This window comes from Aulonocara stuartgranti (genome assembly GCF_965226115.1).
Source record: "Aulonocara stuartgranti genome assembly, chromosome: 22".
NCBI lineage: Eukaryota > Metazoa > Chordata > Actinopteri > Cichliformes > Cichlidae > Aulonocara > Aulonocara stuartgranti.
Window position 1 is genome coordinate 30,396,775 of NC_138957.1, and position 26,979 is coordinate 30,423,753.

The following is a 26,979-nucleotide window of genomic DNA, read 5'->3' on the forward strand; positions in this document are numbered from 1 at the left end:
AAAAATGCCTTTAGATGAATGTTATTGTAAATCCACACATGTACAGTCTTCATAAAGAGTTTCAATGTTTAATGTTGTTGTTGTTTTCCTTCCTGTAGGAGGAGAAAGAGCAGCTCATTGAGTATCGGAGTACAGTAGCTAGCCTGGTGGGCCGGGCCAAGACGGTGGTGCAGCTGCGCCCCCGCAGTGCAGAGAGCACTCTGGGAACTACAACACCCATCAAAGCCATCTGTGACTACAAGCAGATCGAGGTACGGCACCCAGAGCAGTATCATTACACCTCATGAACATGTGGGCATGTCCCTCAAATCTGTGACTTTGTTTAAGAAAAAAGTGTGCATATTTAGCACCGACTCACCTCTGACCTCACCTCTCGATTGTTTCGCCCCTCACCACCAACCAGGCCCCCCGCCCTGCACTTCCCCACAAAGTCCTTACTCAGCTACTGTTTTCTGCTCGTGAAATTTAGATTGATGTAAACATCTACATGAACAGTTTCCTCCATAACGATGAATATCGCACAGCAGTGGATTTCTTCTTTTTTTCACACAGCTCCAGTTTTCTTCTTTTTCTTTTCTTTTTTTAAAACCAGCATGTCGAAATTTGGAAACTGAATGGACATAATTAACCAGAACTTATGACCTTTGCCTTTGTCCTCCTCAGAAAACACTCTGACTGAGTCTTTAAGAAAGATAACTCAGGCATTATGAGATTCACTCTCAGATTCAGCTGTGATGACCTCTGGGAATCTAAAAGCTAATCAATTATACATCTGTCCCATCCTCTTTGCACCCTGAGAGCTTGGCACGGACATACAGCTGCCCCCAGCGCTGCTATATTTAGTCTACTATGTGTTAGATTGCCCAGGGTGGTTTGCTCCCTGAAGCATACCAGATGTGAGGTCTTGTTTCCAGGTAAAGGATGAAGGTGGTTTGGTCCACATCACTGATCTAAAGCAACGTGACGAAACCTCGCACACAGCTGACAGTTATAAAAAAACATCTGGACAAACGTGCACATGAACCAAAAGTAATCTTTCTCTCCTTCACTTTCCTGTGTCTTCTCCTTTCTTTCCATACCCTCATGTACCTTTTTTTGGCCTCTCCCCTCTCACTCCCTCCTCTTCCTCCTCCTCATTCTCTTCCCTCCCTTCCCCCTCGTCTGTCGGCTGGGCTGGCAAGACAAACGTTCAGGTATAGCTGCCTATATTCTCCCTCTCTCACCTCAGATTTTGACACTGCACACACTGTACTGCCCCAGGTGCCGCTTTCTTATCAGCTGATTTCAGGTTGTATAATTGGTAATAAACTTTATGCCTGCACTCTCAGACTTCTTGGAATAAATTAGATGAAATTACCCATGAAATGGTTCAGAGTACCTTTTACTGGATTTCCTCCCTGGAACAAAAATCTGAAAGCTTATTGTGTTTTATGTTTTTACAGGAAAATATAATTTAGTGGTGTTTTCCTAATCAAATCAGCCAATTATGTTTATTTAAGTGTTTCATTATAAAGTCCAAGTGACTCTTTCTATATGTGCATATGTTTATGGTGTTCTCATAGCCAGAATCAGGTGATAGGATAATCTCACAAAAGTTGATTATGGCAACAATCTGTAAATCAGTAACCAAGTACTAACTTAGCCTCTGGGAATTACTGCAAATGATTCGGTGTTTCCGGTATAGCCAGCTGCTACCCGGGCCAAGACTTCCTGTTCTGTGTACAGGTTATTGTGTCTGAATGCACATGCTTTTTAATAGGCTGCCAAAATGCTGGATGCATTGTTGTCAGACAATACCCAGTGGTTTGGAGATTGTCTTTTGGAAAATGCGTCACTCTTTTGCATAGATGTTTATCTTTATGCAGTAAAATCCAGCTCAGATATGATTGATACAAACAGAAAAAAAAAAAATTCTGCAGATTTCATATATTTATGCAGAATCAGCTTAGTTTCGTATGTTTAGTCACAGATTTGTGTCAGACTGAGATCAGTTGATAAGAGCAGGTGGTAATCGCTGAACTGAACTGAATTTAACCCGTCTGTGCCCCTCAGGCTCATTCAGTCAGTCAGAAAATAACATTTCCGTTTCAATATATCTTCATGTATTAAGTGTTTGTGCACAGCTTTGCATTATGGTTGTATGTGTGTGTGTGCAGGGAAGGGGTGAGAGAGGGTGGCGGGTGGGGATGGCTGTGCAGCCCTAACGCTGAAATTTAAAGCCAAACTCGTTTGTCTTCTGTTTATATCCTCTGCTGGGTTTCCTGCAGATAACGTGTCACTAATGTTTATTTCCTCGTTAAATTATTCAAACCCAGCTCAGGTTTTAGGAAGTTTCGCTTTGAGTTTGGAATATATTTGCTGCTTTCACAATAAAAGCCTTTACTGGTGCAAAGCAGCTTTCACACCACATGGCATTGTCCTCGCTCAGCTTCTCTAATATCACGTCATGTTAGGGCTCCTGCTAATTTCATGAAGTCCATGAATTTTTGCATTTTGTGTTGCATTATGAGTTTTTTTGCTGTTTGCTTTTGATTTACGCGTTTTTCCCCCTTTTTTCTCCTCCCTTGCTTTCTTCTGGGCATTTCTCCTTCCATTCTTTCTCCATCATCTTTTGCAACTCCCTCGCTTTGTGAATCTTTCTCTTAATATTCTCTCTTGCTGTCAACCCTGTTCTCTACATCATTTCCAACATCATTTTCATAACCTCCATTTCCGCTCTCATCTGTCCTTCCCTGCGCCTCGCCTCATACTCTCAGATCACGATAAGCCGAGGAGAGGAGTGTGTGCTGCAGGACAACTCTCAGAGGACCAAGTGGAAAGTGATCAGTCCGACGGGGAACGAAGCCATGGTCCCCTCGGTGTGTTTCACCGTCCCGCCTCCAAACCAGGAGGCCATCGACACAGCCAGCAGGTGAGCCACGTACTGGAAACGTGCATTGGTGTTGCGAATGTATTAAACATTTGTTGTGGATAGCACTGTGCTGATTATTTACTTTTTTATAGTTGATTTTCTTTAAGTCTTTAATGCACAAAAGCCACAATTTTCCACAATACGTAGCGTAGCGAGGCCGTAGACTTCAGGAAGCACTACAGAGTAGGAAAGTTCGGCCTTCACATCAGTCCAAAATCCTAAGAAACTGTTTCCTAGAGATTATCTGACTGTTGAGCTTGAGCTTGGTTTATAAAATGACGTCCTTTTAATCTGAATCTATTTTGTTTAGTATTTTAGAGACTAATGTTCATGTTCCTTGTGTTTTGTCTACAGAGCTGAGCAGCTGTACCAGAAGGTCATGTCCCTGTGGCATCAGCTCCATGTGAACATGAAGAGTGTGGTATCGTGGCACTACCTGCTCAAAGACATCAAGACTGTATCTGGGTGGAACTTGGACACGGTGAGATCCTCTCCATGCGTTTAAATGTGACGGCTATGAATTTGGATTTTATTCTCTCGCCGTGATGATTTCAATTTGTGGTTCTTTTCTTCTCTTCCGTTATATTTATCTTCTCCCTCCTTGTCTCACCTTTCAGGTTCAGAGTCAGTCTCCATCAGAGCGGGAGCACGTCCTCAATCACCTGGAGTCCCAGATGGCCGACTTTCTGTCAGACAGCAAAGAGAGCTCGCTGTTCACGCCGGCCGAAAGACGAGAGCTCGAGAAGGACGTTCAGCAGGCCCAGCAACACTGCCAGGACCTGCTGCTCAACATGGAGACCGGTGAGTGAAGATGGACGGGCTCACACACGGATACATTTAGTTAATCTCTTGCTGACCTCTGACCAGTCAAACTGATGCAAATAATAGCTCTGCGTGTCTCAAAATGACCGTCTTAATCTGTTAATGAAAATAATCCACCTCGTTCCTCATCTTTTATTTTTCTCCAGTGGAGAAGGATGAGTCAGTCTCTCGGTCGTACCTGTCAGAGCTGCAGAACATCACCCTTTGTATTAACGAGGCTGAGCAGAGACTGATGAGAAGTATTGAGACTCCGCCTCCCATCCTGTTGTCAGGTGATGGTGCTGACAACACGGTCCAGATTAGAGAGCAGGAGGTGAGTTTGAGCTCCATCTGCTGCTTGCACACAGTTATTACCCATGTTATAAAGAACTGAGGGTTTTTTGCAGTATATTGTTGTCGTTGTCTATAAAGCCAGAGGAAGAAGCGCTCGTCCATTGATAGATTTGTTTTTGGATTAACCAAGAAATATCACAGCAAATACTCATCATACAAGTCAGCCTTTTTGGTGAGCAGCTAACAAGACAGATCTTAACAGACTTCAGTTAGTCCAGAATAAGGCGGCCAAAAATATATATATTTATAATAAATATATATAATATATATATTTAAAGCATCTTTTAAGCGAAATAAATAGCCTTATGCATTTAGAGAATTGGCTTCTATTCATAATTTCAAAAAACACTTAAAAGTCTATTTAGGCAGCTTTTAATTACTGTAAATATTGTAAGAGGGCAATAATGGAAATTTGTGTATTTTGTCTCAATGTTATTGATATTTATGTTTATATTTTCACAATAGTAAAACCTGACTGTGGATGTAAGACGCTATTTTGCATCCACTTTATTGAGTAATATTTTATTTGAGCAAACATTTAGCAACCACTGTTGTGGAAGCTATTGGGGTTCCTTATAAATAAGCAAATAAGCGATGATGATTACAACTGGTATTGAGTAGTATGGCTGTGGTCTGGAAGTTTCGAAACATTTACCACAGAGGAAGCTATTTTAATGAAGCAAAGCAGTTTTTATTTTAATTTTAAAGATTGTCTCCATGTAGTTTAAAAATAAAGATGGTTCCTTTTTATGCAGAAGCTGCAGTCTGAGCTGGACAGCCTGCGCTCCAGTTTGGGTGACGTGTCTCATCGCTGCGTTAAGTTCTTCGAGGAGAAGCCCACCTCGTCCAGCGTTCCTGTCCTCCGGTCGGAGCTCAATCACGCTGTGGAGAAGATGGACAAACTGCACAACCTCTCAGCTGTCTACCTTGAAAAGTTAGTTAGATTTTTAGAAGTCATGTGAAACTTCTCTGTTCTTTTTGTTTCCCCAGATGATACGATTTGTTGTCCTTTTACATCTTTAGGTTAAAAACAGTGGATGTCCTGATCCGTAGCCTGGATGAAGCAGAGAGCCAAGTCAGGAAGTACGAGAACAGACTAAGTGAGGAAGACATTGTTCCTGCTGACACAACAGCCATTCAGAACCTCAGAGATCAACTGGGGGTAAGCCTCACCATCACATAAAGTCCTCTCATGTCTCTATAAAGATGAACCTCTGACCCTCTAACCTCTAACTTTCAGAAGTGGCAGGCTGAGCTTGGTGAGCAGGAAGGAGTCTTCCAGTCTCTGCAGGTGGAGGTACGTCAGGCCAAAGAGGCGGGGTCTAAGCTCAACAGGCTCCACCCGGACCGCAGCCCTGAGCTCGAGCGCTACCAGGACAAAGCCAATCAGATAACAGAAAGATGGAGTGGAATCAAAAGACAGATGGAGACACGGTGAGTGAAGATGCCTAAAAAGAAAAGGAGGAGCACGATTCATGTGTGTTGTGACAAACGATGTAACGATCTGCTTAGAAAAACTAACTGGATGCTGAACTTATCAGGACGTTAGTGTGGAAAAGGATCTGAAGGTAGTTTTCTTTTTTTCTGCAGACGAGCGGATCTTGAAGCTCTGGGCTCCTCCCTGCAGCAGTACAGAGACGGCCACTCCGCTTTGATCAAGTGGATCGAAGAGACGACGGAGAGACAAGAAAACACACAGCCGGGACAGATGGACAGCAAAGCGCTGTCGGAACAACTGGCCCAGCAGACTGTTAGTGCCGCTGAATCCTCTGACTTACAACATGTGTCCAGATGAGAAAAACGACTTGAGCCTAAACATTTATAAATTCTGATTGTTTTTCTTTCCAGGCCTTGGTAGCTGAGATCGAACAGAATCAGACCAAACTAGACGAGTGCCAGACTCATTCCAAACAATACTGTGCCTCAGTGAAGGTGAGAAACCGTGACAGACGTGTCTCGGAGTGAAGGTACGCAGGAAACTTGATTCCTCTCGTGCTTTTATCTTGTAGGATTATGAACTACAGCTGATGACATTCAGAGCCTTTGTAGAGTCGATGCACAAATCACCTGTCAAGAGGAGAAGGATGCACTCTTCCTCTGACGCTATCACTCAGGAGGTAATTGGATAACTGTTTACCATCGTGATCATTGCAGGAGCTTTATTGTTTTAAGTAAATAAAGTTTGTGTGTTTTGTATTTGTCTGAATCTAATATCCCGCAGTTAGTGATGTTTGTTTGGGGTTTTTATTATCTCTTCAGTTCATGGACTTGCGCACACGCTACACAGCCTTAGTGACCTTAACAACCCAGCATGTGAAGTACATCAGCGATGCTCTGAGAAGACTGGAGGAGGAGGAGGTGACACTTTGATTCTCTTTCAGTGACTTTCTTGCTTTACACAGCGGTCATCTATTATTAACTGTTTAATTTACTTAGACACTACTTGTGGTTGCTGTAGCTCACTGAATCGAAGAGTTGCTATTATAACTTCTGTTCCCTGAGTGGATGAAGCTCCTATGCTTTTGAGTATTGCCACCAGACTAGCAGAGATCTGGCTATCAAATCTGACCTCTCGGCAGGCAACACAGAGAAGCAACACTGCAACATAACAACAGAAAGTGAGAAAACTTTAACTGGGAAGTGTAGATTTAATTGTTCTGTCCAGGACATACTGGCCTATCAGAACTGGGCATAAATGCTTGAAAGCTGGAAAAGCAGCTAGCAGCTCCAAATAATTGATGTGCAGCTGGCACTGCAGTCCAAACCGCTCGCAATGCATCCCCATACTGGGTGTCTAGAGTTAACATGCAAGGTGCAGTTATCAGAAGCCTCCGGAGGAGGTGACGCGAGACCACAGGCAGAGAGTACCGTGTCAAAACCTGTATAAGAACTGAGGGATGTTTGTGATGAGAAGGGTGTATGTCTGCAGGTGGTGCCTGTGATATGTCATCACAGGTCATCTGCCTGAAAGTTGTGAATAGAGGCGTCTTTGGTCAGGAGACACAGAGGTGTGATATCTCATACTGTATGTGCTGCACAGGTGAATTGACAAAAAGGGATCTTATGTGAAATCTACTGTTTAGTGTCATTAATTTTTGCTTTCTTGCCTCTATCTGTGCAGAAAGAGGTGGAGGAGGAGAAACAGGCCAGGGTGGGGCAGGTTTCAGACCTTCTGGGCTGGGTCAAAGGCCTCCAGGGACGCGCTGGTGGCCCCAACGCCGAGTCTTCTCTGGCTGCTCAACAGGTACTGTTTATACATATGCAATGAATGCGAAGGAGACTGTTATGTTGGTACCTCGTTTAGTGGTACATGAAGGTTGTTATGTTGTCAAATAGATTCTTCATCTGTTTTTTTCTGCAGGCCATCAATGAACAGCTAGCAGCCAAGAAAGATCAGGTGGCTGAAGCTATAAGGAGCACACAGGTCTTCCTTCTGTCGAAACAGGCCAGCAAGTAAGTTAACATGCATGGACTCCTCACAGAGAGCAGTGATTTTTAAATTGTCCTCCCAGCCAGCAGTGCACGCACCACAGGGGCCACTTCTGTAGCAACCAGCGGGTAAATAGAAGTTAGGATTAGATGATGATAACTGCCAACTTCAAACAATCACATTATAAATTTTATGTCAAAGCCACTGTAAAGCATCTTTCCAACACACATGCAGACTAATGTTAAACACCTAACTACACCTGTTAACCTTGTCCCTTTTTTCTTCTGTAGGTTGTCCCCAGAGGAGCGGGCACACGTGGAGGCTCAGCTGGACGAGCTGAAGACCACCTACAACCAGCTGTGCGACAGCTCCACCCAACAGCTGCAGCAGCTGGAGCAGCAACTGGCCAAAGAGGAGGAAAGAAAGGTAGATCGGTTTGGCTGGGGTGGGCCGAGCGGGGAGAAGGGTGTCTGCAGATTTATGGCAAACATGTATTCTGCTTATGCGAGCTTAAACAAAAATAACCACAAAGGTACTTTTATAAAATGTTCCTTGAGTCTGAATATCTTTGCGAGCGAAGCGTGAGTTTATATGTGGGCCAGCAAATTATCATCTATGTTGTTCAGCATGTTGTGTGTTCACCGATTTGCATTTCTGAAAAACATCACCAGTCTTGACGAATGTCACTCATTGACTTGGTTTGGTTTAACAAACACCGACGGATCCTGTTCAGATGTGTATTCAGATCCTCTGTAATAACCATTTCTACCAGGATGACCATCTTTTTGGTCATCACTGGAGAAATAAGGGTTGCTAAAATAATTTATACATCTAGAATACACTGCAGTGTTTTGTTTTTGGTATAAGAAACCTCTGCAGCTCATTAATCAATATATGGGTGTTAAAGGGAAATGTCAAAAGGACAGAAAACAACTGGAATACACCGTCTGAACTGGGCCTCAGCATGGAGTGATCCACTCTCACATTATCATATAAAAGCCTGCATTCATGTCATTAACTATCACCAACCCTGATTTTTATCATCCTCATTGTCACCGTCATCATCATTATCATCAGAAAATACATCTGCTGAGCTGCTAACATGGTTAATACACGGCCTTAGTGGTGCCGCACTAGATCAGAGCTTCCCAGGTGACGCTAGTGAGGGGAAAGCTGTAGAGCTTTGCTTTTCATTCTTAGAAACTGTCAAAAAAAGGTACATCCACATTTTTATGTCATCCCAGCATCGAAAAAGTAAAATGTTACTTTTCTTTATACGGTGGTGAAATGCCACTGCATAAAGTCAGCATTGCTTTTTAGCATTTTTCTGCATACGTTTACCCCATGTAGATGTACAGTCATCCAAGGGGAATCACACATTCCCAGCCCTCACACTCTCATACAAGTGTTCCTCCCCTTCATTTGAAATACATTACATCATCCCTGGATGTGTGAGAGAATTTCAGGTTTGAAGCTCTCATTTATGACACTTCCTAGTTTTTAACAGTTGCACTCATAGTTGATTTTTGTGTAAATGTTTTATGGTTTTACTAAAAATGCTCACTAAAAGGTAAAGTAGAACTTTTCAAGAAGTCACTTTTGTATTTTAGAGTGTAAGTGCACCAAAGGCCAGCTATGCAAAAACAAAAAAAACAACGTCACCATTTGAGCATGTTGTGTCCAGATCACAAGAGTGTGTGTGAGAGAGAATGACGTTTTTGTGTTTGTTCTAATGCATACTATTAATGTGTGAAACTTTTAAACCAGCATTTTGCTTGAAAATCACTAACAGCTGCCAACGGAGAGTTGTGGACATCCAAGGATCAGAAAACAAAGCAAAACAGGACTTTGATAAACATCATTAGTCTATTTTGTGATTGCAGGTTAGAGCAGCTGCATGGTTAGTTTTAGTGCCATCCAGTCTCATGGAAATGTATTATGTAATGTGTGATGCAGTTAAAGATACAAATCTGCAATAATAATCATAATCTGTGCAAATCAGCAGGTAAACTTACTATCAGAAATGTGGAAATACTGATAAATATTTGTTATTTATCACTATTTGCCACATATTTGCCCCACTCCCGATCAGCTTTCACTGAGCAGTCATGGTTTAGTATAGTTTCAGTTTGTACCTTAGTCAGTTTAACATTAGGTCAGTTTGAGGTTTTGACGTCAAAGCAGTGTTAGGAGTCTGAATGAAGAGTGGCATGCAGAACGCTAACAACCAGCTTCTCACCTGTCGCGCCTCGCTCTGCCGAGCCATAAACTGGCCCATTAGTGTGTGCACAGCAGGACGGGCCCAAACGGTAAGTAGCGCTCGCTTTCTCTCTTACCGTTGCCTTTAAGTTTTTCTCGTGTAGTTTTTCTTATTCTCCTCAACTTCTGAATACTTGTGTGTTCCTTTTTCTGCTGTTGTTTCCCCTTATCTAGCGCTTCTTTCTGCATTTTTGTTAGGAATATGCTTTGTTGCATGCTTACTGCTTGTCCTAGAATAGTGATGGTAAGTATTAAAATGCCTTTTAATTTAGTAGAAATTAAAACAAGTTCAAAATATAAATTATCAAATTGCTAACAGAAATATATATAGTGGCATTTTTAAACATGGATAAGCTGTTTTGTGGCAAGTGGTTGTGGGTTTTCTTCTCTTTTTTTTTTCCTGATTCTACGATCTGTCATAGTGTAGTGTCACATAATAACAAATTAACATTACGTAATATGCGTGCTGGCTAAAACTGCCAGGTCATAAAGAAAAGAGAATGAATATCAACTGGGATTTTGGTTTCTTTCTTTTTGCAGAATGAGATTGCCATTGCTGGAGTGATTGACCTGAGTACAGTGGAAACATTCCCAGTATTCCCAGCAGCTCAACGTGGTCTTATTGACCAGGACACCTGCCATGTTCTGCTAGAGACCCAGCTCATTATGGGTGGGCTCCTTCAACCTGACTCTCCTGTCAAACTTTCACTGGAGCAAGCTCTAACTCGAGGCCTAATTGACAGCCATACCAGACAGTCTCTGTCTGAGCTTGAGAGCGCCCTGTATTTGGTGGAAAACACCAAGACTGTGAGTGATGAACAACAAGAAAATGCCTTGCCTATAGTTAGAGCCATGGAGACCGGGCTAATCAGAGAGGAAGTGGGACTTCGCATTCTCCAACTCCAGATGAACACTGGAGGATTGAGACATTCAACTGGAAAAATGTTGAGTTTGGAGCAAGCAGAAGACAAGAGACTTTTGTCTCCCAGAATTATTACCAAGCTCCAGTCGAGACTACAACACAGAGAGCTGATTGATCCAAACACAGCTGAAAAAGTAAATCTCTGTGAGCTGCAGCTCCAGTGTGTTCTCGATGATGATTCAGGGCTTCTTCTCTTCCCTGTCAAGCAGCAGCCTGGAGGAACAGTTTGCCTCCGTTCTGGAAGAAAAGTCGGTATTTTCCGTGCTGTGCAGGAGGGACTGATTGATCGGAAAGTTACCGTACGACTTCTTGAAGCTCAGCTTTTTGCCGGTGGTATTGCAGACCCACGATCTGGCCATCGACTGACAGTTGATGAAGCAGTTCGCCATGGGCTTATGGACCAGGATCTAGCCTGTGCCATGTTGGCACGTCAACTGCAAAATGGGGGCATTCTAGACCCTTTCAGTGGAGAGCGCCTGGACTTAGAAGAGAGTATTTGCAGGGACCTTCTCTCCCCTCGTTTGGCTCTGTTGGTCCTTGAGTCTCTCTGGACTTTTATGGGCTTGCTCTGGCCTGAAACTGGAGAGGTTTTACCCATTGCTGAGGCTGTTCAACAAGGTGTGATCTCGGGGGATCTAGCAAGGAGCACCCTGAGACAACGACATGCCATTGGGGCTTTGTACAACCCAGAAACCCTTCAGGTGCTGCCCCTGAACAGGACTGCTGAAAATGAATTAGATCCCAGTGCGGTCAGTTTTCTCAAAGAAATCCACATACCAGATGTTCTTTCCAACATGACCCAGTCAGGTAACCCATCTCTAAACCGCCACAGCTGGGGTTCCACTAGCTCCTCCTCTCCTCCATCCTCTCCCCTGCCTCCATCATCTCCCACAGGCCTTGTGTGGGAAACTACATCAACTAATGGGAAGGATCCTGAGGAACAAGCCAAACACAAGCTGCTGTTTCACCTCATGACTCACAGCTATGTAGATGCTCATTCTGGAAAGCGCCTCGTGCTGCTTGACCCTGAGCTAATGATAATGATCAAGGACGCTGACATGGTTGCTGGAGAATCTGCTCGTCAGGTTGAGCCGCTAAGCAGTGTGGCTACAGATAAGCTAGATAAACTGGAAATGGGGGAAAAGATTAGTTTGGCAGGTAATGGAGTGAGTGAAGGTGTCAACGACAGTTCCAGTTTAGTCACACCAAGTAAGGATTTTGAGATTAACGATAGAAGTGGCCTAGAAGAAATGCATGATGGGGAAGGAGACAACAAATCACTGCAGCAACCATCAGAACCCATAGAAGAAGACTTAGCCATTTCAGCTAAATATGAAATTGCTGGTGATAAAAGTGAAAAGGTAGATGAACAAAAGAAAGAAATGACCAGTTGGGACAGTTTAGCTTCAGCTAAATACCTCAACGATGAAATAACAAAGAGCCCAAATGAAATAATACAAACTGAATACCAACCCATGGATAGTCCTGTGCGAGACAGTGGAAGTACAACTGCAACAGAAGTTATTGAAATGGCCACAGCACCACTCAAATCAGAGGATAATGTTGAAAGGAAGACATTCAAAGAGCTCATCCCAGGGGAAAAACCAAATGAAGATGTTAAATTAACAGCATCCCAAGAAAGGAAAGATATAAAAGATTCCCAGGCTGAATCAGAAATTATAAAACAAAACGTGGCTGTAAAAGAGACAGACTCAAAGCAAGCTAAACCACAAGTTGATATCTCTGAAGCAGTAGTGGAAAAGCAAGAAGAGGATGCTGAACTGGAGAGGATGGTCATGCAGCTCAAACAGGGAGGTCTAATGACAGAAGAAGGGGAAAAGCTGCTGCCAGATGAGGCAGTAGCCCAGGGTGTCCTTCCTGGCCATACAGCTGTTAAATTAATGGCTCAAGCCGGTTTGTTTGGGGGCTTCCTAGATGCCATCAGTGGGGAGTCACTTACCATGGAGGAAGTTATGCAGGAGGGTTTACTAGATGAAGATCTAATGTGGGGTGTCCTAAAGTCAGATAAAACCCTTGCAGGGGTTGTTGATGTGGAGAAAAGGCAGATCTGTGGGGTGAGGGAGGCAGCTCAGGCAGGGTTGATTGATCCCAACACAGCCTCTCGACTTCTGGAAGCCCAGGTGGCATCTGGGGGGATTGTTGACCTGCGTAGGGATAAGAAAGTCTCTGTGACTCTAGCAGCAAACCTGGGGCTGATTGAAGATGATCATAGAGAAGAACTTGTAGCACTGGAGAAGGCATGCAAGGGAAAGGATGCAGATTCCTCAACATTCCTCAAGAAAGCCAGTTTGCAGCTTCAGATGGAAGGTGTTCTCGACCCAGAGTCCAAGTCTCCAGTTCCTATAGAACAAGCTATTCACAAAGGCTTAATTAGACCAGAGGAAGCTTATCAGGTCTTGGCTAGGCAAGTGGCTGAAGGTGGTATAATTCACCATCCTTCAGGCATGAGGCTTCCAGTTTCTGATGCTGTTGATAGAGGACTAGTAGATCGGTCCGTTGCTCCTGGGTTAGAGGAACTTGAGTGGGTCTACCAAGGAAAAGTCAGTCCTTCACATCGCCCAGAAGCTTTTGTTTTCCAAGCATCAACCGGAGCTATTTCAGACCCTGACACTGGAATCAAACTTACTTTGACAGAGGCTGTTACTAAGGGTCTTCTAGATAAGAACAAAGCCAGTGAAGTCATGGCTTCTCCTACAGTAACTCAAGGAGTTCTTGACCCCCAAACAGCACGGATTGTGCCCTATTCAGAACTTGTAAACCAGGGTAAGATAGATATTGAAACAGGTAAACGCTTCTTGGAGGTGAAACCATTCCGTGGTGTTCAGGATAAACAATCAAAGGAAACACTGACCCTTCCCGAAGCAGTTGCATTAAAGAAAGTTGATCCAGCTCCAGCATTTAGACTTCTCCAAAGCCAGGCAGACAGCGGTGGGATCATTGATATCAGAACTGGAGAAAGGCTCTCGCTGCCTGAAGCTTCTAAGAGAGGTTTAGTTGGAGATGATATGGTCACAGAAATAGCTACAAACCAGTTTTTGAAAGGAGGCTTAGTTGATCCTTCAACTGGACAACGAGTCTCAGGTCTCAATGTTGCAACTGCTTTAGGACTGATATCTAACAATGTGGCTTTGGAGATTCAGGAGAAAGTGATGTCGGTAGAGACAGAGGGTGGTGAAGAAAGCTCTACACCCGTTGCCTCATCAGATAGTACGTACAGCCCTGCTATCAAATTTTCAGCATCAAGTCCAGACAGTCCATCAAACTGGTCTGATGTGAACACTGAGGAGCCCACGAAATCTCCACCTTCAAAGAGAGAAGCAGTGCAAGATGAAGAGAAAACACTGACATCTGTACTTTCAGATCAGTTAAAGTTATATGACACGATTGCAGATGAGGACAAAGTGGACAAACCTGAGTCAGGGAAAGAAAAGACTTCAAGGCAGCCGGACGAGTCCATGGACATCTTATTTAAGTTTGCAACTAATGTTGAGAAAAGAATCCAGCAAGCCATAAAAGAAATTGAACCACAGAAAGACACCACTAAATCACAGAGTCTTCCTGAACAGGAGGCAGATGAGAGACTGCAAATAAATGATGAACAAAGGAAAAGCATTATCAGAGATTCTGTAGAAGTCAAGCCGACACAAATCTATCATGCTGACAAAGATTTACAGGAAAAGGATAGAACAGGTGTCAATGGGGAACCTGTGCAGGGTGGGGGAAAAGAGCGTGTTCCCGAGGATGGAAGATTGAAGCCTAAGACAACGAGTCCTGTGGCAGTAATGGTTATAGATGACAAGGAAAGCAAAGAGGGTGATGAAGTGTCAAATTTGGGCGAAGAGGAATCTAAAAAGGATGATGTGGCAGTGCAGAAAGATGATGGCATAAGAGAGAAGGTCCAAGTGGTGGAGAAAACGAAGCCCTTAAAGGTTGAAGATTTAGAGATCAAAACCAGCACTCGTTCTGAAGAGTCAGCACAGTCATTGACATCTGCTTCCAAAGAGTCAGAAAACAAAAGCAAAAAGAAGAGGAAAAATAAAAAGAAGGGAAAAGGTAAAGAGACAGAGGGCGAAACACACCCTTCAGAGATAAAGCATGCATCTCAAATTTATCAAACTGAGGAGGAGATGGAAGGAAAGTCTGGAGCTGTTAATGCGACTACAGTTGAGCTTGCGTCACAAGACGTAGACAAGAAATCACAGATTCATGGTCAGGGAGCTTCTGAAGGGCAAATCGAAGGCATAAGGACTGATGAGAAATTTGAGGTTGAGAGTAATTTGGTGAGACAGGGACAGAAAGAAGCCTTAAAACCAATCGCTGAACCAGAGAAAGAGGCAAATAAAATATTAACAGCTACAGCAAAGGCTGATAAGAGAGAGGAGATGAAAGGGAAGTCTGAAGAAAAGGATTCTGTCGCTCAGCAACCAGAAAAACCAGAGAGCATTCAGGAGGTGAAGGAAAGGAAAGAGCATGAGCTGCCTCAGAAATCCCCTCTGCCAGACACTGAGAAAGCGGCCTTGATCCTGAAGGCCAAAGAGAGTATTCTTAAAAAGGTGTTTGAAAAAGGCGTGAGTGAGAAACAGGCTGCTGAGGAGCTGCAGGCGCTGCGCAAGGAGGTGGGGAAGAAGGAGGGTAAAGGTATAACTGTTAGTGATGTAAAGGCACAAACTCGGCACGCTAAGGAGGATGGAGTGGAGAGTCGAGCTGTAAAAGAAGACACTGTCAAGACATCCGATGGTTTATCTGAAGAAAGTAAAGAAGAAGAGATGAGTGTCAAGGTGGACAAAATGAAACTGAGAGAAGTCAAAGAAAATCTGCCTGTGGAGAAACCGTTGGTCGAGGAGACCACGGAGGCTGAACCGCTGGAAGTTTCTTCAAATGAAAAAGAAAAGGATGCAACTTTTGGAATGGAAGAGACACAAAAAGATATTAAGACAGCTGCATCGGTCCAATCTAAAGAAGCCCAGCCTAGTAAACAAAGTAAGAAGAGCAAAAGATCCAAGAGGCTGAAAGTGGCTGAAAAAGCTGAGCCTGATACTGAGAAGGCACTGAGCAAGGAAAAAGTGGAAGTGACTGCAACAGAAATTACCCCAAAATCCACTCTGGAAAGAACAGATTTGGAAAGCTCAGGTTTGATTCAGGAGCAGAAGGTAGATTCTGAGAGTCGGTCACTAACGAGGGATGTCCTCTCACCTTCGGCTGGTGAAGAGACAGTTGAGGTGGAGACCCCTGCAATTATTATTCCAACAGTTGAGACTCTTGAACAAACTTCACCACAGAGGCCCAGTTATCACGTGCAGGACATCGTACAAGCGGAAGAGATCAGTGGCGGGAAAGACAAATCCCATTCAGGCACTGGAGGTGTGATCGAAGCTGACCTTTCTCACGATGGACACAAAGTGGAGACTCAGTCCACAGCTCTGTCCGCTGCTCTGTCCACAGCTCAGCCCACAGCTTCTGATCCACAGCCTGATAAAACAGCTGGCAAAGGCAGAAAGAAGAAAAAGCACCAACCAGTCAAAGAAGAAGGCACCGATACTCCTGCATCAGAATCTTTAAAAAACCAACAGCAACATCTTGAATCTTCAGAAACGCCGGCTTTGCTCTCAGAAGATGCTGCAGCTGAGTCTGGATCACCTGTAGTCCCACAGTCTGAGACCACCACTGAGACCTGGGCAGAGGATGACGCCAGCGAGAGTCCCCAACAGGTGTCAAAGAAAGAGGAAGCATCATCTGTGACTAGCAAGGCAAGAGGAAAACTTGTGAAGTTATAAATATTTTTATTTATTTATTTATTTTAAAGCCCTTCGGTTGGTCAAAGCATCTTTAAAGTGTGTTTTGTTTTCTTCCCACAGTCATCATTGATGCGTCAAGAATGCTTGGAGCACGACCAGCGAATGGTGGCCCTGCTCTCCATGGTTAGACACATCGAGGTCCAACTGAAGCAGCAGCAGCAGCAGTCTGTTGGTCGCAGCCTCATCACATTGGAGGACATCATCAGACAGACTGAGGTGAAATTCACACACACAAACATGCACACTGCTTTTAATGCTTAAATTTGGTTTGCAGCTTAGATTGGCATTTGTTTTCCGTGCGAGACAAACCGGTCAGCCGGTTTAAGGATTAGTGTCTTAATCAAGAATCAAGAAAACTTTTGTTTTCTTTTCCTAATCTGTCTCGCAGACTCTGGACCTCGAACTGCGCGACATGGAGCCTGAGATCAACAAAGAGGCGGAGGCGGCTGAGCGACTGCTGAAGCCCCAACCGAAAAATGTTCCTCCTCAACTCCTATTGGCCCTGGAAAAGGATGGGCGGAGCTTGGCTCGAGGATACGAGGCTGCCAGGGCTCTTTCTGAGGGCATTCTGCAAAGTCTACGAGACCACAGAGACTCTTATAAGGTAGCAGAAACAGATAAATAACAGAGGGTAGCACACATATATAATAGACAAAAGGCATCACTGACGGTGCTCCGACTTTTCATTCAGGATGCAGTCACAGCTGAGCAGAAGTCACTGGGACAACACGTGGAGAGCTTGCTGTCTTGGCTGACAGAGACAGAGACTCAGATGGAGAAAGAGAAGAAAAATGACGGTTCAGATCAGCTCACGCAGCAGCTGACTCTTTGCAAGGCAAGTTTTCTAGAAAGAATAAATTGTATTATAAGCATATATACATTTGTCATGCTTTGAACCTGTGGATTTAAATAATTAGCAGTATTATTGCTTGGTATCGTAAACATGGATCATATGGAGGGGTGGGGACACTGGTTCACTGATTTGTTCTGCTGAGCATTCATTTGTTTGTGTGAAACTTTCCTTCAGGAGCTCCAGTCCTCTCTGATGGCTCGCTCTAGCGAGGTCAACAACGTAGTGTTTGACATTCAGGTGTTCATCTCAGAGCGGGCGCAGGACCTGGCCCCTGAGCAAAGCAGGCATCTTCTGGGGCAGCTTCAGCAGCTGCAGAAGGCCTTCCACAGAGCTTCCGGTCAAGCCCAGGCCTGGGCCGACGCCCTCTCAGCCCAGAGAGACAGGGAAGAGGAGCGGCAGTGCAAAGAGAAGGAGAAAGAAGAAGAGAAGGAGAAAGAGAGGCAGAGTGCGAGGGAGAGAGAGGTTTGGAAAACGATGATTGAGATGGTTTTAAACGCTGCGCAAACACTCGGTTAGCTTTCATATTTAACATCGTTTGTTGCCATGCTGTTAACTGTCATCATGCTAAAAAAGCTCATGTTTCATGAAATCTGATGTGTCGGATTAGAAAAGCCCAACATAATCTCGCTAACCTCCACCATAGTTTCAGCTTGTAGTGCCATTACACATCGACTCAGACCTGATCTCCTCGTCTCGGGTTTGTACTCGGACCACTGCTGCTGTTTTTGCAAATGCTTTGCTACTTGACAGTATCACCACCCTCACTTCTACTACCGAAACTTTTTATGCAAGTGTGTTTGCTCCTCTGCATGTCTCTATAACATGTGTATTATTAACCTGTTTGCCTTGCTGTTCCAGATTGCCACTGAAGAAAATCGCTTGTGTCACGGCGGTAAAGTAAAGCCTTGCTGGCTACAGCGCGTCACTGTTTTTCCTCTTGTCTCATCTGAATACCTGGGAGAAAGAGGAAAAACAGCAAAAATAAAACAGATACTTGTTTGATTTCTCTTTGTATTGTTTGTTTGTTGCTTGTCAGACACGTTGATGTAAATGTGTATGTGTGTCTGCCTCTGTGTGTGTTTTAAGTGTGAACTCTGGACACAATCTGCTCAAAGCTTGGCAATGTGCACTACAAACGTATAGCATCTTAGTAGTCTGTGCTTCTGTTAAGAGGTATAAAAATGGTAAAACAAAATCACGAGTGGGCCGTTCCTGAAGTGTTTATGATGGACTCGTCCGTACGAGGTTTGGTCAGGATCAGTTTTCCTCACATTTTCTTTCTTTCTGGATCTTTGCTTTTCCTTCTCTCTTCCATTTCTCTCAGGTGGTTCAGCAGCAGAAAGCAGAGTGCTCTCAGAAACTGGAAGGCCTCAGCATGTGGTTGGCTGGAGCTGCCAGCCTGCTGGCCAGTCAGAGACCAGGAGCAGAGTCAGGTGATGTGGATATCCTGCAGGAGAAGCAGAGGAAACTAAAGGTGTGAAAGTCCTACATTAATCTATCTTTCTTGTTTTTGTGTATAAGATTCAGCTCAGTAAGTCTGGATATCGCACTTATATCATTAAAAATTTTAGTCATTTAAATCCTTAATATTTAACGGAATATTTCTATTTCTTTGTTTCTGTCTTCAGGAAGTCCAGAAAGACCTCCACACTAAAGGCGAGGGCATAGCTGAGGCCATCAGGTCTGTGGAGGAGCTCCTGTCAGAGCAAGGAGAAACCCTGAGCCCAGAGGAGAGGGAGAACCTCCAGGCGGCGCTAACAAGAATGAAGGAGCAGTACAGTGCTCTGACAGATTCAACCAGCACCACGCTGTCTGAGCTCGACACAGCCATTAATAACACTGTGCAGCAGAACACACAAAGGGTAAGAGCAGCAATGTGGTCGTACATCTGTCAGAATTTTAAAAATCCCCTTGTTAAAACAACTATTTTTACCCATTTCTGAAGATATTTTTTCATACATTAAAGACATTTTAAAAGTTAAAACCTGACATTTAAAGCAACTAGGTTTTAATTTAACGTCTTCCACCCTCCACTCTGCTCCTGTCTTCTCCTCTCCAGGCGAAAGCAGTGGAGGAACTACAGGAGACCCGAACTCATATAGACTCCCTCCTGAATGAACTGTCCACCCTTAACCAACCTGGAAAGACTCTAGCTGGATCTTCAGCAGCCCAGGATGTTATTGATTCCCCTTTTTCACCACCAGAGGGCGCTGTGATGTCACATACTGAGATGCTACAGGTTAAAACTCTGATCTATGTTTGGCACATTTTGATTTAAATGCCTTACAATGTTACAGAGTTCTGACCGATATCATCTTTCTGCCAGGCGGAGCTTCAGCAGCTCCAGGCTCAGCAGGCACAGCTGCTGCAGATCACCCAGTCGACTCGGTCCCTTTTGGAGCAGCCTGACACAACAGTTCCTCCTGAAGAGAAACAGCGACTCAGGGCTGCCCTGGACCAGCTGCAGGCTCAGCACCAGGACAAACTGAAGAGCTGCCAGGTACTAAAAGTATAAATATGTGTATAAATAGTGTGCTATTCTCCATACATAATATGTGCACTGTCTAGGAATATCTTTTTTGTTCAGTTGCAACTTAATGAGGTAATTAGTGATTTGTGTTTAGCCCCTGTGGTAACTGACTGCCTCTCCTGTATCGTTTATCTTGTAGGACCGTCTGAGAAAGTCTGAGGCTCTGAAAGATGAGCTGACAAAATTCCTCCAGGAACATGGAAGTTTGGGTACCTGGCTGGAACAAAGTGAACGGGATCTTCGTTCTCTTGGCGAAGGAGAAACAGATGCACAAGGACTTAAGGGCAGGCTAGACGAGCACAGAAAGGTACATGGAAGTAGAGTCCAGCCAGTCGTTGCTAACACAGATGGTTTCCTTCATTATGAAAGGTTTTTTTGTTTTTTACAGAAAGAAAATGCTTAAGATAATTTGGAAATGATGTTATGACATAGTTTTTACACTAGAGCGACAGCATCTCCAGCGTTTACAATACTGTGAGAACAATCATCGGAGCTCAGCAGGCAGGGGTGCAGAGTTGAGCTTTGTCTTCATGTTGGGTTATTATCTACACTGTGAAAGTTAAGACAATAAGCCTTTTCAAAATAAAACCAACCTTTTGTATGTATGTTGCATCAATTTTAAAAAGTCTAGGAGAAAGTACATGTTACAGCATTAAAACCTTACCTGTTTTCATCTGTTATGTTCAACGCTTTTATATATTTCAATATGAAGTTTCTCATGAAGATCACAAACTTATACATATGGACTGTTTCCAAATGGGATGCCAGTATTTCTCCACAAGAGGGAGCTGTTGTATCAAATTAATTTTTCACATGATGCTGACCTCAGTCCTGCAGATAGAGACAAGGTGGTGATGCCACTGGGTGAGCTGCACATCTGTAAAGCCTTTTTTCCCTCTCAAAAAAGAAGGAAAAAGCAAACCTTTAGAAGTTCAAACTCTGTACTGCATCTACTACTGAGCAGAAAATTCTCCAGGCAGACAAGTTTGCTTGTGGCGTTGTGGCTCTGCAGTTTGAATGAATTAGCCGAACGTGGTTTTTGCTGCTTTGAACTGAAGTAAATGGGCTGGGCCCAGATTGAAATCACTGTTCTAATGTATGTTTTGTTGTTGTTGTTTTTCTTTAATTATCCATGGGTGACTAAGTTTCCACGCTCCAGTTCAAGTTATCCATATGTTTTTATATAGTCTCACATGTGGGAGGGGGAGGGAAATTCCACTTTACCAGTTTAGGATAATTTACTCATGAAGAGTCCCCTGGTACCTCATTTACAGTGTTTTATGTGTTTTCCTTACACGTTTTTCCCACCCATTCTTGAAATTTGAACTGATGACCTTCTGATATAATCGTGCTTTCCATGAAAACTTAAAATTATATTTTCCACTTAAACTCTGTGAATTTATTCCCAATTGACCTGTAAATATATCTGTAATTCCAGCTTGCCGAAGATGTGATTTGCCACAAGGCGGACTTGCGCTTCGTTTCCATCTCGGGTCAGAAAGTTCTGGACTCTGTTCAGGGAGCTCTGGAGCAAGGTGGTGGTTCAGATGCATCTCTGGAGAGCACCAAGCAGCTGGTAACTGACAATCTACAGGATGCCAACCACAGATACACCACTCTACACACCAAGGTGAAGGAAGTTCTGATAATCATTAGGAACTGTGCTAAACGCCACATTTGGTTCATGTATATGCTTAAAAACCTTTGTGTGCTATGTGCAGTCAACAGAGTTGGGCAGCCGTTTGTCCGGCCTGTTGGAGAGATACCAGCAGTACCAGGATGAGGTCGTCTCCCTCCACTCCTGGCTCAGCACTCAGGAACAGAACCAAAGCATAGCGAAGGCCAGCGCAGAGACAGACCCGCAGAACCTACAGAACACACTACGACAAGTACAGGTGAAGCATGCAATGACCAACACCTGCATTAATGAGCACAAAATGACAGAGAAAAGAGAAATTATGCAATTGAGACACATTCAAAAACATGGCTTAGTTTGCAGTCTTCATTCCATAGCTGTATACCATGCAAAGAAATTATGAAAAACATTAATTTAATTTTTCAGATAACGAAAAAAGGCTGTAATATTTGTGAGGATTATAGGAAATATTTATGGGTTTTATGGGTATCTCTATTTCCAGCTGCTTCAGGATGAGCTGGCAGAGCGCTCGGTGCAGCTGGAGAAGGTGAAGAGGGCAGGAAGAGATCTGGTCAGCACAGATGAATCTCCTTCCCTGAAAGCTGTTGACATCCTGTGTGCTGCAGGTGATTTAATCTGCCAAACACGTTGACTTCAGTTATAATCACAGACCACAGAGCCTTTATTTGGGCTCTTTCACAGCTTGACTTGTTTCGCACACTTTCTCTTTAGATGGCTTGGAGAAGAGATTCGACTCCCTTTCCACATCTGTCTCAGAACGGGCCGAGCAGCTGCAGACAGCTGTGGCCCAATCTGTCAGCGTCCAGGAGGGCCTCAAGGGTCTGCTGAGCTGGTTGGACAAACTGGCTCTGAGCCCTGGACCAATTGAACCCACTGCACAGGCTGTACAGGATGCCCTTACTCAGAACCAGGTGGGATAATTACCAAAAGAAAAATGCTGAATTTTTTCACAAAGTATAAAACATCTGAAAACAAATTGCCTGAATTTTGTAGGTTTATAGTTATAATAAATATCCATCCTACTCTAAAAGGACCTCTGTTTTTTCATCTTTCTTGTTCAGAAACTTCGGCAGGAATTACACTCCCGGCAGGGCAGTGTGGACGCAACACGAGACTCTGTTTCCAAACTGCTTCACACCTCAGACGCCTCCACGGCTTCAGGCCTTCAGGGGAGTTTAGAAGATCTGACTCAGCGCTTCACTGCAGCACAGGCCAGCCAGGCTGAGAGGGAAGCTGAGCTCAAAGGGCTGCTGCCCAAGCTGGAGAGCTACGAGCGGCTGGGGTCAGACCTCCAGGTCTTCACCCAGAGCCGAGTGAAGGCTCTGAGTCCTGTCGGTCAACCGGACCGCAGCGTGGACGACTACAGGCAGACCATTGAGGTTAGCAGGGTCGACAGATTTTCATTAATAGGTCAGTGGATTGGTCATACGGTGGCTCCGTCCAACATTTTTGTCTGTGTGTGTTTTCTCAGGAGGTCCGATCGGAGCTGGAACAGGAAGCCGGGCAGCTGAAATCCTTCTGCAACCTTGGCACCGAGCTCAGCCAATCAAAACCCTTCAGTAATACTCAAAGCTTATTGGACAATGTCAAAGAGGTCACTGATGAATTCAACCAACTGGAAGAAAATGTAAACGAAAGGTAAAAACACCAATGTGAAAAATGCACTTTCAGGTTGTGCAGCTGTAAATGTGAATAAGTGTTTTTAAAGGGACCCAAACTGTGTTGTAAGGAAAGAGTTCATGCTCACAAGTTTTTGGGGTTTTTTGGTGTTTGTTTGTTTTTTGAGTAATAAAAATCATAGAAAACAAACTTTTACAGCTAATGTCCCTTTAAATTTAGATAACTTGGTAATTTAAGACTTTTTTTTATAACAGTATAATATAGAATTTAAATTCAAGTGTGCAAGTTTCCTAAAAGAGGATGATGCAGCTCCTGTCTCATCAGTTGCCAGGTTCACTATAAAATACACAAGAGGGCCCCAGATACAAATCTCTGAACAGTGCCATGGCTCCTTTATTTACCATTTGCTCCCAGATGTGTGAATCATAAAAATGTCAGCCCGTTCTAGACTTACTTCAAATGAGACGACCTTGGAGATGAATTCAGAGCAAACCTAGGATGTGGTTTGATTCGTCTAAGATTGAGTTTTATCTACTTTTAAAACACTTACTGTGTGAGTGGAGCGGTTTCCAAATTTTGTTTTCTAAATCTGTAACCTTCACAAGGCACCGGTTGCTATGCCTACAAGGCCTGACGTTGTATCAGTGAGCAGCCACACTTAAAGCCTGTCAGCAGGGGGTTGGGAATTTATAAATACCATCAGTCTGGTGCAGATTTATTGGATTATAGTTCAGATTGGTGGGGCAGTCAGCCTTCTGTAAAATCAACATATTATTTCTAATTTTATAGTGGCTAAACGGCACTCATACGACATACTGTAGGATGTGGGTTTGTTTTAATCTTACGTGATGTTTCTCAGTACTGGGGTACAGTACTGTGTCTGTCTGTGTGAGCCTACTGTATTCAAATGAGTGTGAACTGATGTGTTGACCGGGGTACTAATATAAGCAGAGTTCACATGGCTCATTGTCCGTCCTATAAACTGCCCGCTCAGATAACTCCCAGCCTCGAATCCCGAGGGAGAGAAAATAGCAGCGTGATAATGATACTGCTCCATGCCAGACGTCTTCTCAGAGCTGTTTTGTCTGCAGGCAGTCAGCACTTTTCCAGCTTTAGCCCGACACAGATCACATACGCAGAGGGAGGTCAAGGCTGGACCTTGGCTGGTTCATGTCAGCAGTGTTTTGTCTGGGCATTTTTCTGTCTTTAAAAAATTACAGTGGGTAACTGTTTATACTGTAATGGATCACATGATTACTTGACATTAAAATGAAAATTAAAAAATGTGTTTTTTAAGCAGAACTTTCCCTGCTCTGGTTCTCCGTACGTTCTCTGGTCTCTGTCTACGACTTGTTTTCTTCACGTTGTCGTCTTCCTTCCTCATCGTCTGTTTTTCCACACACAGGTTTGCTGCCATTCAGGCCTGCGAGCAACAGCTGCTCCAGTTCCGCGGCCTCTCCAGCTCCCTCGTCAGGTGGCTTCAGACAGCACAGGACCAGCTGCCCTCCAAAGAGGCCAACCTCAACACCGAGGGCCTGCAGAGGAGAGTTCAGCAGCTTAAGGTTAATTAATTTGGCTGTAAATGATTCATACAATGTGAATCATGGGAAAAAAATATATCCATGCTACTTGAAACGACTCCTTAAAATGCTTTATGACTTCAGGACTTGTTGCACGACTGGGAGTCGCAGGGATCCCGAGTTCAAGAGCTAAACAAGACGGGCTCCGAGCTGGAATCGCTCATCATCGATATCACCGCTCCTCAGACCAAAACGGGTAAGAACGAGGATGCAGAAGCTGCCAATCAATAAGCACTCTCACACTCTGCTTCAGTTTAAATGACTTTGTTTACGCATGAGAGCGCTTTTAAGTGAGAATTACAGACGGTGTGGGTGGGGGGGAATCATCGGCGGATTTATAAAGTAATTTGACCTGAGGTAAACAGATATGAAAAACAAATCATGAATTAAGAACTGCAGGAAGGCGACAACAAAAACAACAAGTGTAATGAATCTGTATTAATAATCAGACCTGTCGCGGTACATTCCTGTGATACAGCTAAGCTATGACGGCACGTTTAAATAATGAAGGAAACAGGGAGCGCTGCCAACTTCTAAAACAGTTTGTTACCTGCAGACTTTGCAGGGAAACCCAACAAAACCACAAACTAAATCCCAGACTTTTCCAGTTATTTTCTCCGGCTTTGGACCACATCAGAAACATTTGTATCCACTCACTTCTAGGTGTTCTGCCCTCTGGTTACATGGTTGGAGATTCTTGTGTACACATCTTAATAGTTAAGTCAAATAAAACCAAAACAGAAGTAGGCGAATGGTGTGAGTGTTTATCTTGCTGTGTGTTACACACATTAGATTCCTGTGTCCATGTTCAGACTGTGGATATCCTCCATATCTTTTTCTCCCAAGTCTGTCTCTCAGCGTTCCTCACTTTGATGTTTGTGCGACGGTGTTTGCATGAGCATGTTGTACTCAGTCAGCTGTGTGTGTTTTTCTCCCAGGTGCTCCTCACATCAATGGCTCAGCAGGTCCCAGCAGTGTCAATGGCATTCACACCTGTAAAGGTGAGCTCTCCCTCCAGCTCGCTCTCTGTCCTTTTTCTCCATCAAGCCCGACTTAACCGTGTGGTGTCTTTTCACTCGCTGTTTATTATATAACATCTCAGCAGCACGCGTATTCACAAAGGCCAGCGAGACGCCGCTGCACAACCTTTGTGTAGTCAGAAGCAGCAGACCCCACATGGTTAAAATGAGAGTCTAACATGAACCTCAGAGAGTTGACCACCACCTACATTAGTGGTGCTTTTAGAGAGTGTTCTCTGTTTTACCCTTTCCTGTGCCCCCACTCTGTCCTGTCACTGCTGGCTTTCTGTCCATCCAAAACACAGCAGGTATATTTATTACATTAAAAAAAATACTGGTGTCTCCACTGCTTCACTCCAAAGTTTCTCTTTATGTACAGTTGTGGGTCTTCCTATCCTTTTGCTCTGAGATTTTGCCTGTTTGCTGGTTTTCTCTGTTCTGGTGTATTCGGGGTTTTCTAATATGTTCGGGGTTTATGCCTTTTTTGGCCCTCAGATCTGACAGAGCTCCAGGTAGCAGTGTCTGATGTGAACAGTCGATATGACGCTTTGGGCGGGGAGTTAAAGGAGCGTCTTGGTCAGCAGCAGGCCTCGCTGGAGCTGAGGCAGAAGGCCAGGCAGGGCACAGAAGAGCTTAAGAGCTGGCTGACAGACAGAGAGGAAAGCCTGAAACAGGCACAGACCGCCTCTCCCTCCAAACCGGAGGTGGTACGAGCTCAGGCCCAGGAGAACAAGGTAAAGGATAGACTCTAATGCTTTGTGGTGCCTTTTTTTCTTTGGTAAAAATGCAGCAAAGTCATCTGTTGTCTGTTATAACCAAGTTTTGTTTGCTTTATTGAATAGCTTTGATATGCAGACGTTGTTTTTCTTCTGCAGGCCCTGCTGTCAGAATTGGCCGAGCACTCAGGAAAGGTGGAGGAGCTGAAGAGCATGCTGAGGAAACTGATTGCTGAAAACCCAGATTCACCAGAAGCAGACACCTGGAGACAACAGCTGCAAGAGATAGGTATGTGCTGTAGGTGACGGCGGAAAAGGTGATGTAGGACTGGACAAGCCTCTAGTATGGAGACAAGAGACGGGAAGGGCTGAGCTTAGCGTAGTTTTAAAATAATGTGATGGGAGTGTTTCCGTTGGATGAAAAAATAAATGTATGAAGGATGCTCAATGAGTTGCCAAGTATGCACTTACCTGTGCAGTACACCCCAAGTAAATCCTGTGTGTAGGAAAC

At 44.0% G+C, this 26,979-nt stretch overlaps 1 protein-coding gene across 10 annotated transcripts in view; it reads left to right on the forward strand.

Annotated features, from left to right (window-relative positions):
• Nucleotides 1-26,979, forward strand: part of macf1a (microtubule actin crosslinking factor 1a) — a 230,901-nt gene that overhangs the window by 138,582 nt on the left and 65,340 nt on the right. For all 10 annotated transcript variants that reach the window (XM_082520383.1, XM_082520384.1, XM_082520385.1 and 7 more), the window contains 31 exons: nt 99-251; nt 2,757-2,911; nt 3,266-3,392; nt 3,529-3,712; nt 3,880-4,046; nt 4,822-5,000; nt 5,090-5,228; nt 5,307-5,500; nt 5,657-5,816; nt 5,915-5,998; nt 6,076-6,183; nt 6,326-6,424; nt 7,188-7,310; nt 7,428-7,519; nt 7,787-7,922; nt 18,671-18,820; nt 18,975-19,208; nt 19,406-19,585; nt 19,673-19,846; nt 20,016-20,183; nt 21,315-21,506; nt 21,598-21,771; nt 22,015-22,138; nt 22,245-22,444; nt 22,595-22,912; nt 23,005-23,171; nt 24,559-24,715; nt 24,818-24,929; nt 25,672-25,734; nt 26,248-26,486; nt 26,628-26,757. In XM_082520383.1, the coding sequence (XP_082376509.1) occupies nt 99-251; nt 2,757-2,911; nt 3,266-3,392; nt 3,529-3,712; nt 3,880-4,046; nt 4,822-5,000; nt 5,090-5,228; nt 5,307-5,500; nt 5,657-5,816; nt 5,915-5,998; nt 6,076-6,183; nt 6,326-6,424; nt 7,188-7,310; nt 7,428-7,519; nt 7,787-7,922; nt 18,671-18,820; nt 18,975-19,208; nt 19,406-19,585; nt 19,673-19,846; nt 20,016-20,183; nt 21,315-21,506; nt 21,598-21,771; nt 22,015-22,138; nt 22,245-22,444; nt 22,595-22,912; nt 23,005-23,171; nt 24,559-24,715; nt 24,818-24,929; nt 25,672-25,734; nt 26,248-26,486; nt 26,628-26,757 (4,882 nt within the window). The remainder of the gene's footprint in view (nt 1-98; nt 252-2,756; nt 2,912-3,265; nt 3,393-3,528; nt 3,713-3,879; nt 4,047-4,821; nt 5,001-5,089; nt 5,229-5,306; nt 5,501-5,656; nt 5,817-5,914; nt 5,999-6,075; nt 6,184-6,325; nt 6,425-7,187; nt 7,311-7,427; nt 7,520-7,786; nt 7,923-18,670; nt 18,821-18,974; nt 19,209-19,405; nt 19,586-19,672; nt 19,847-20,015; nt 20,184-21,314; nt 21,507-21,597; nt 21,772-22,014; nt 22,139-22,244; nt 22,445-22,594; nt 22,913-23,004; nt 23,172-24,558; nt 24,716-24,817; nt 24,930-25,671; nt 25,735-26,247; nt 26,487-26,627; nt 26,758-26,979) is intronic.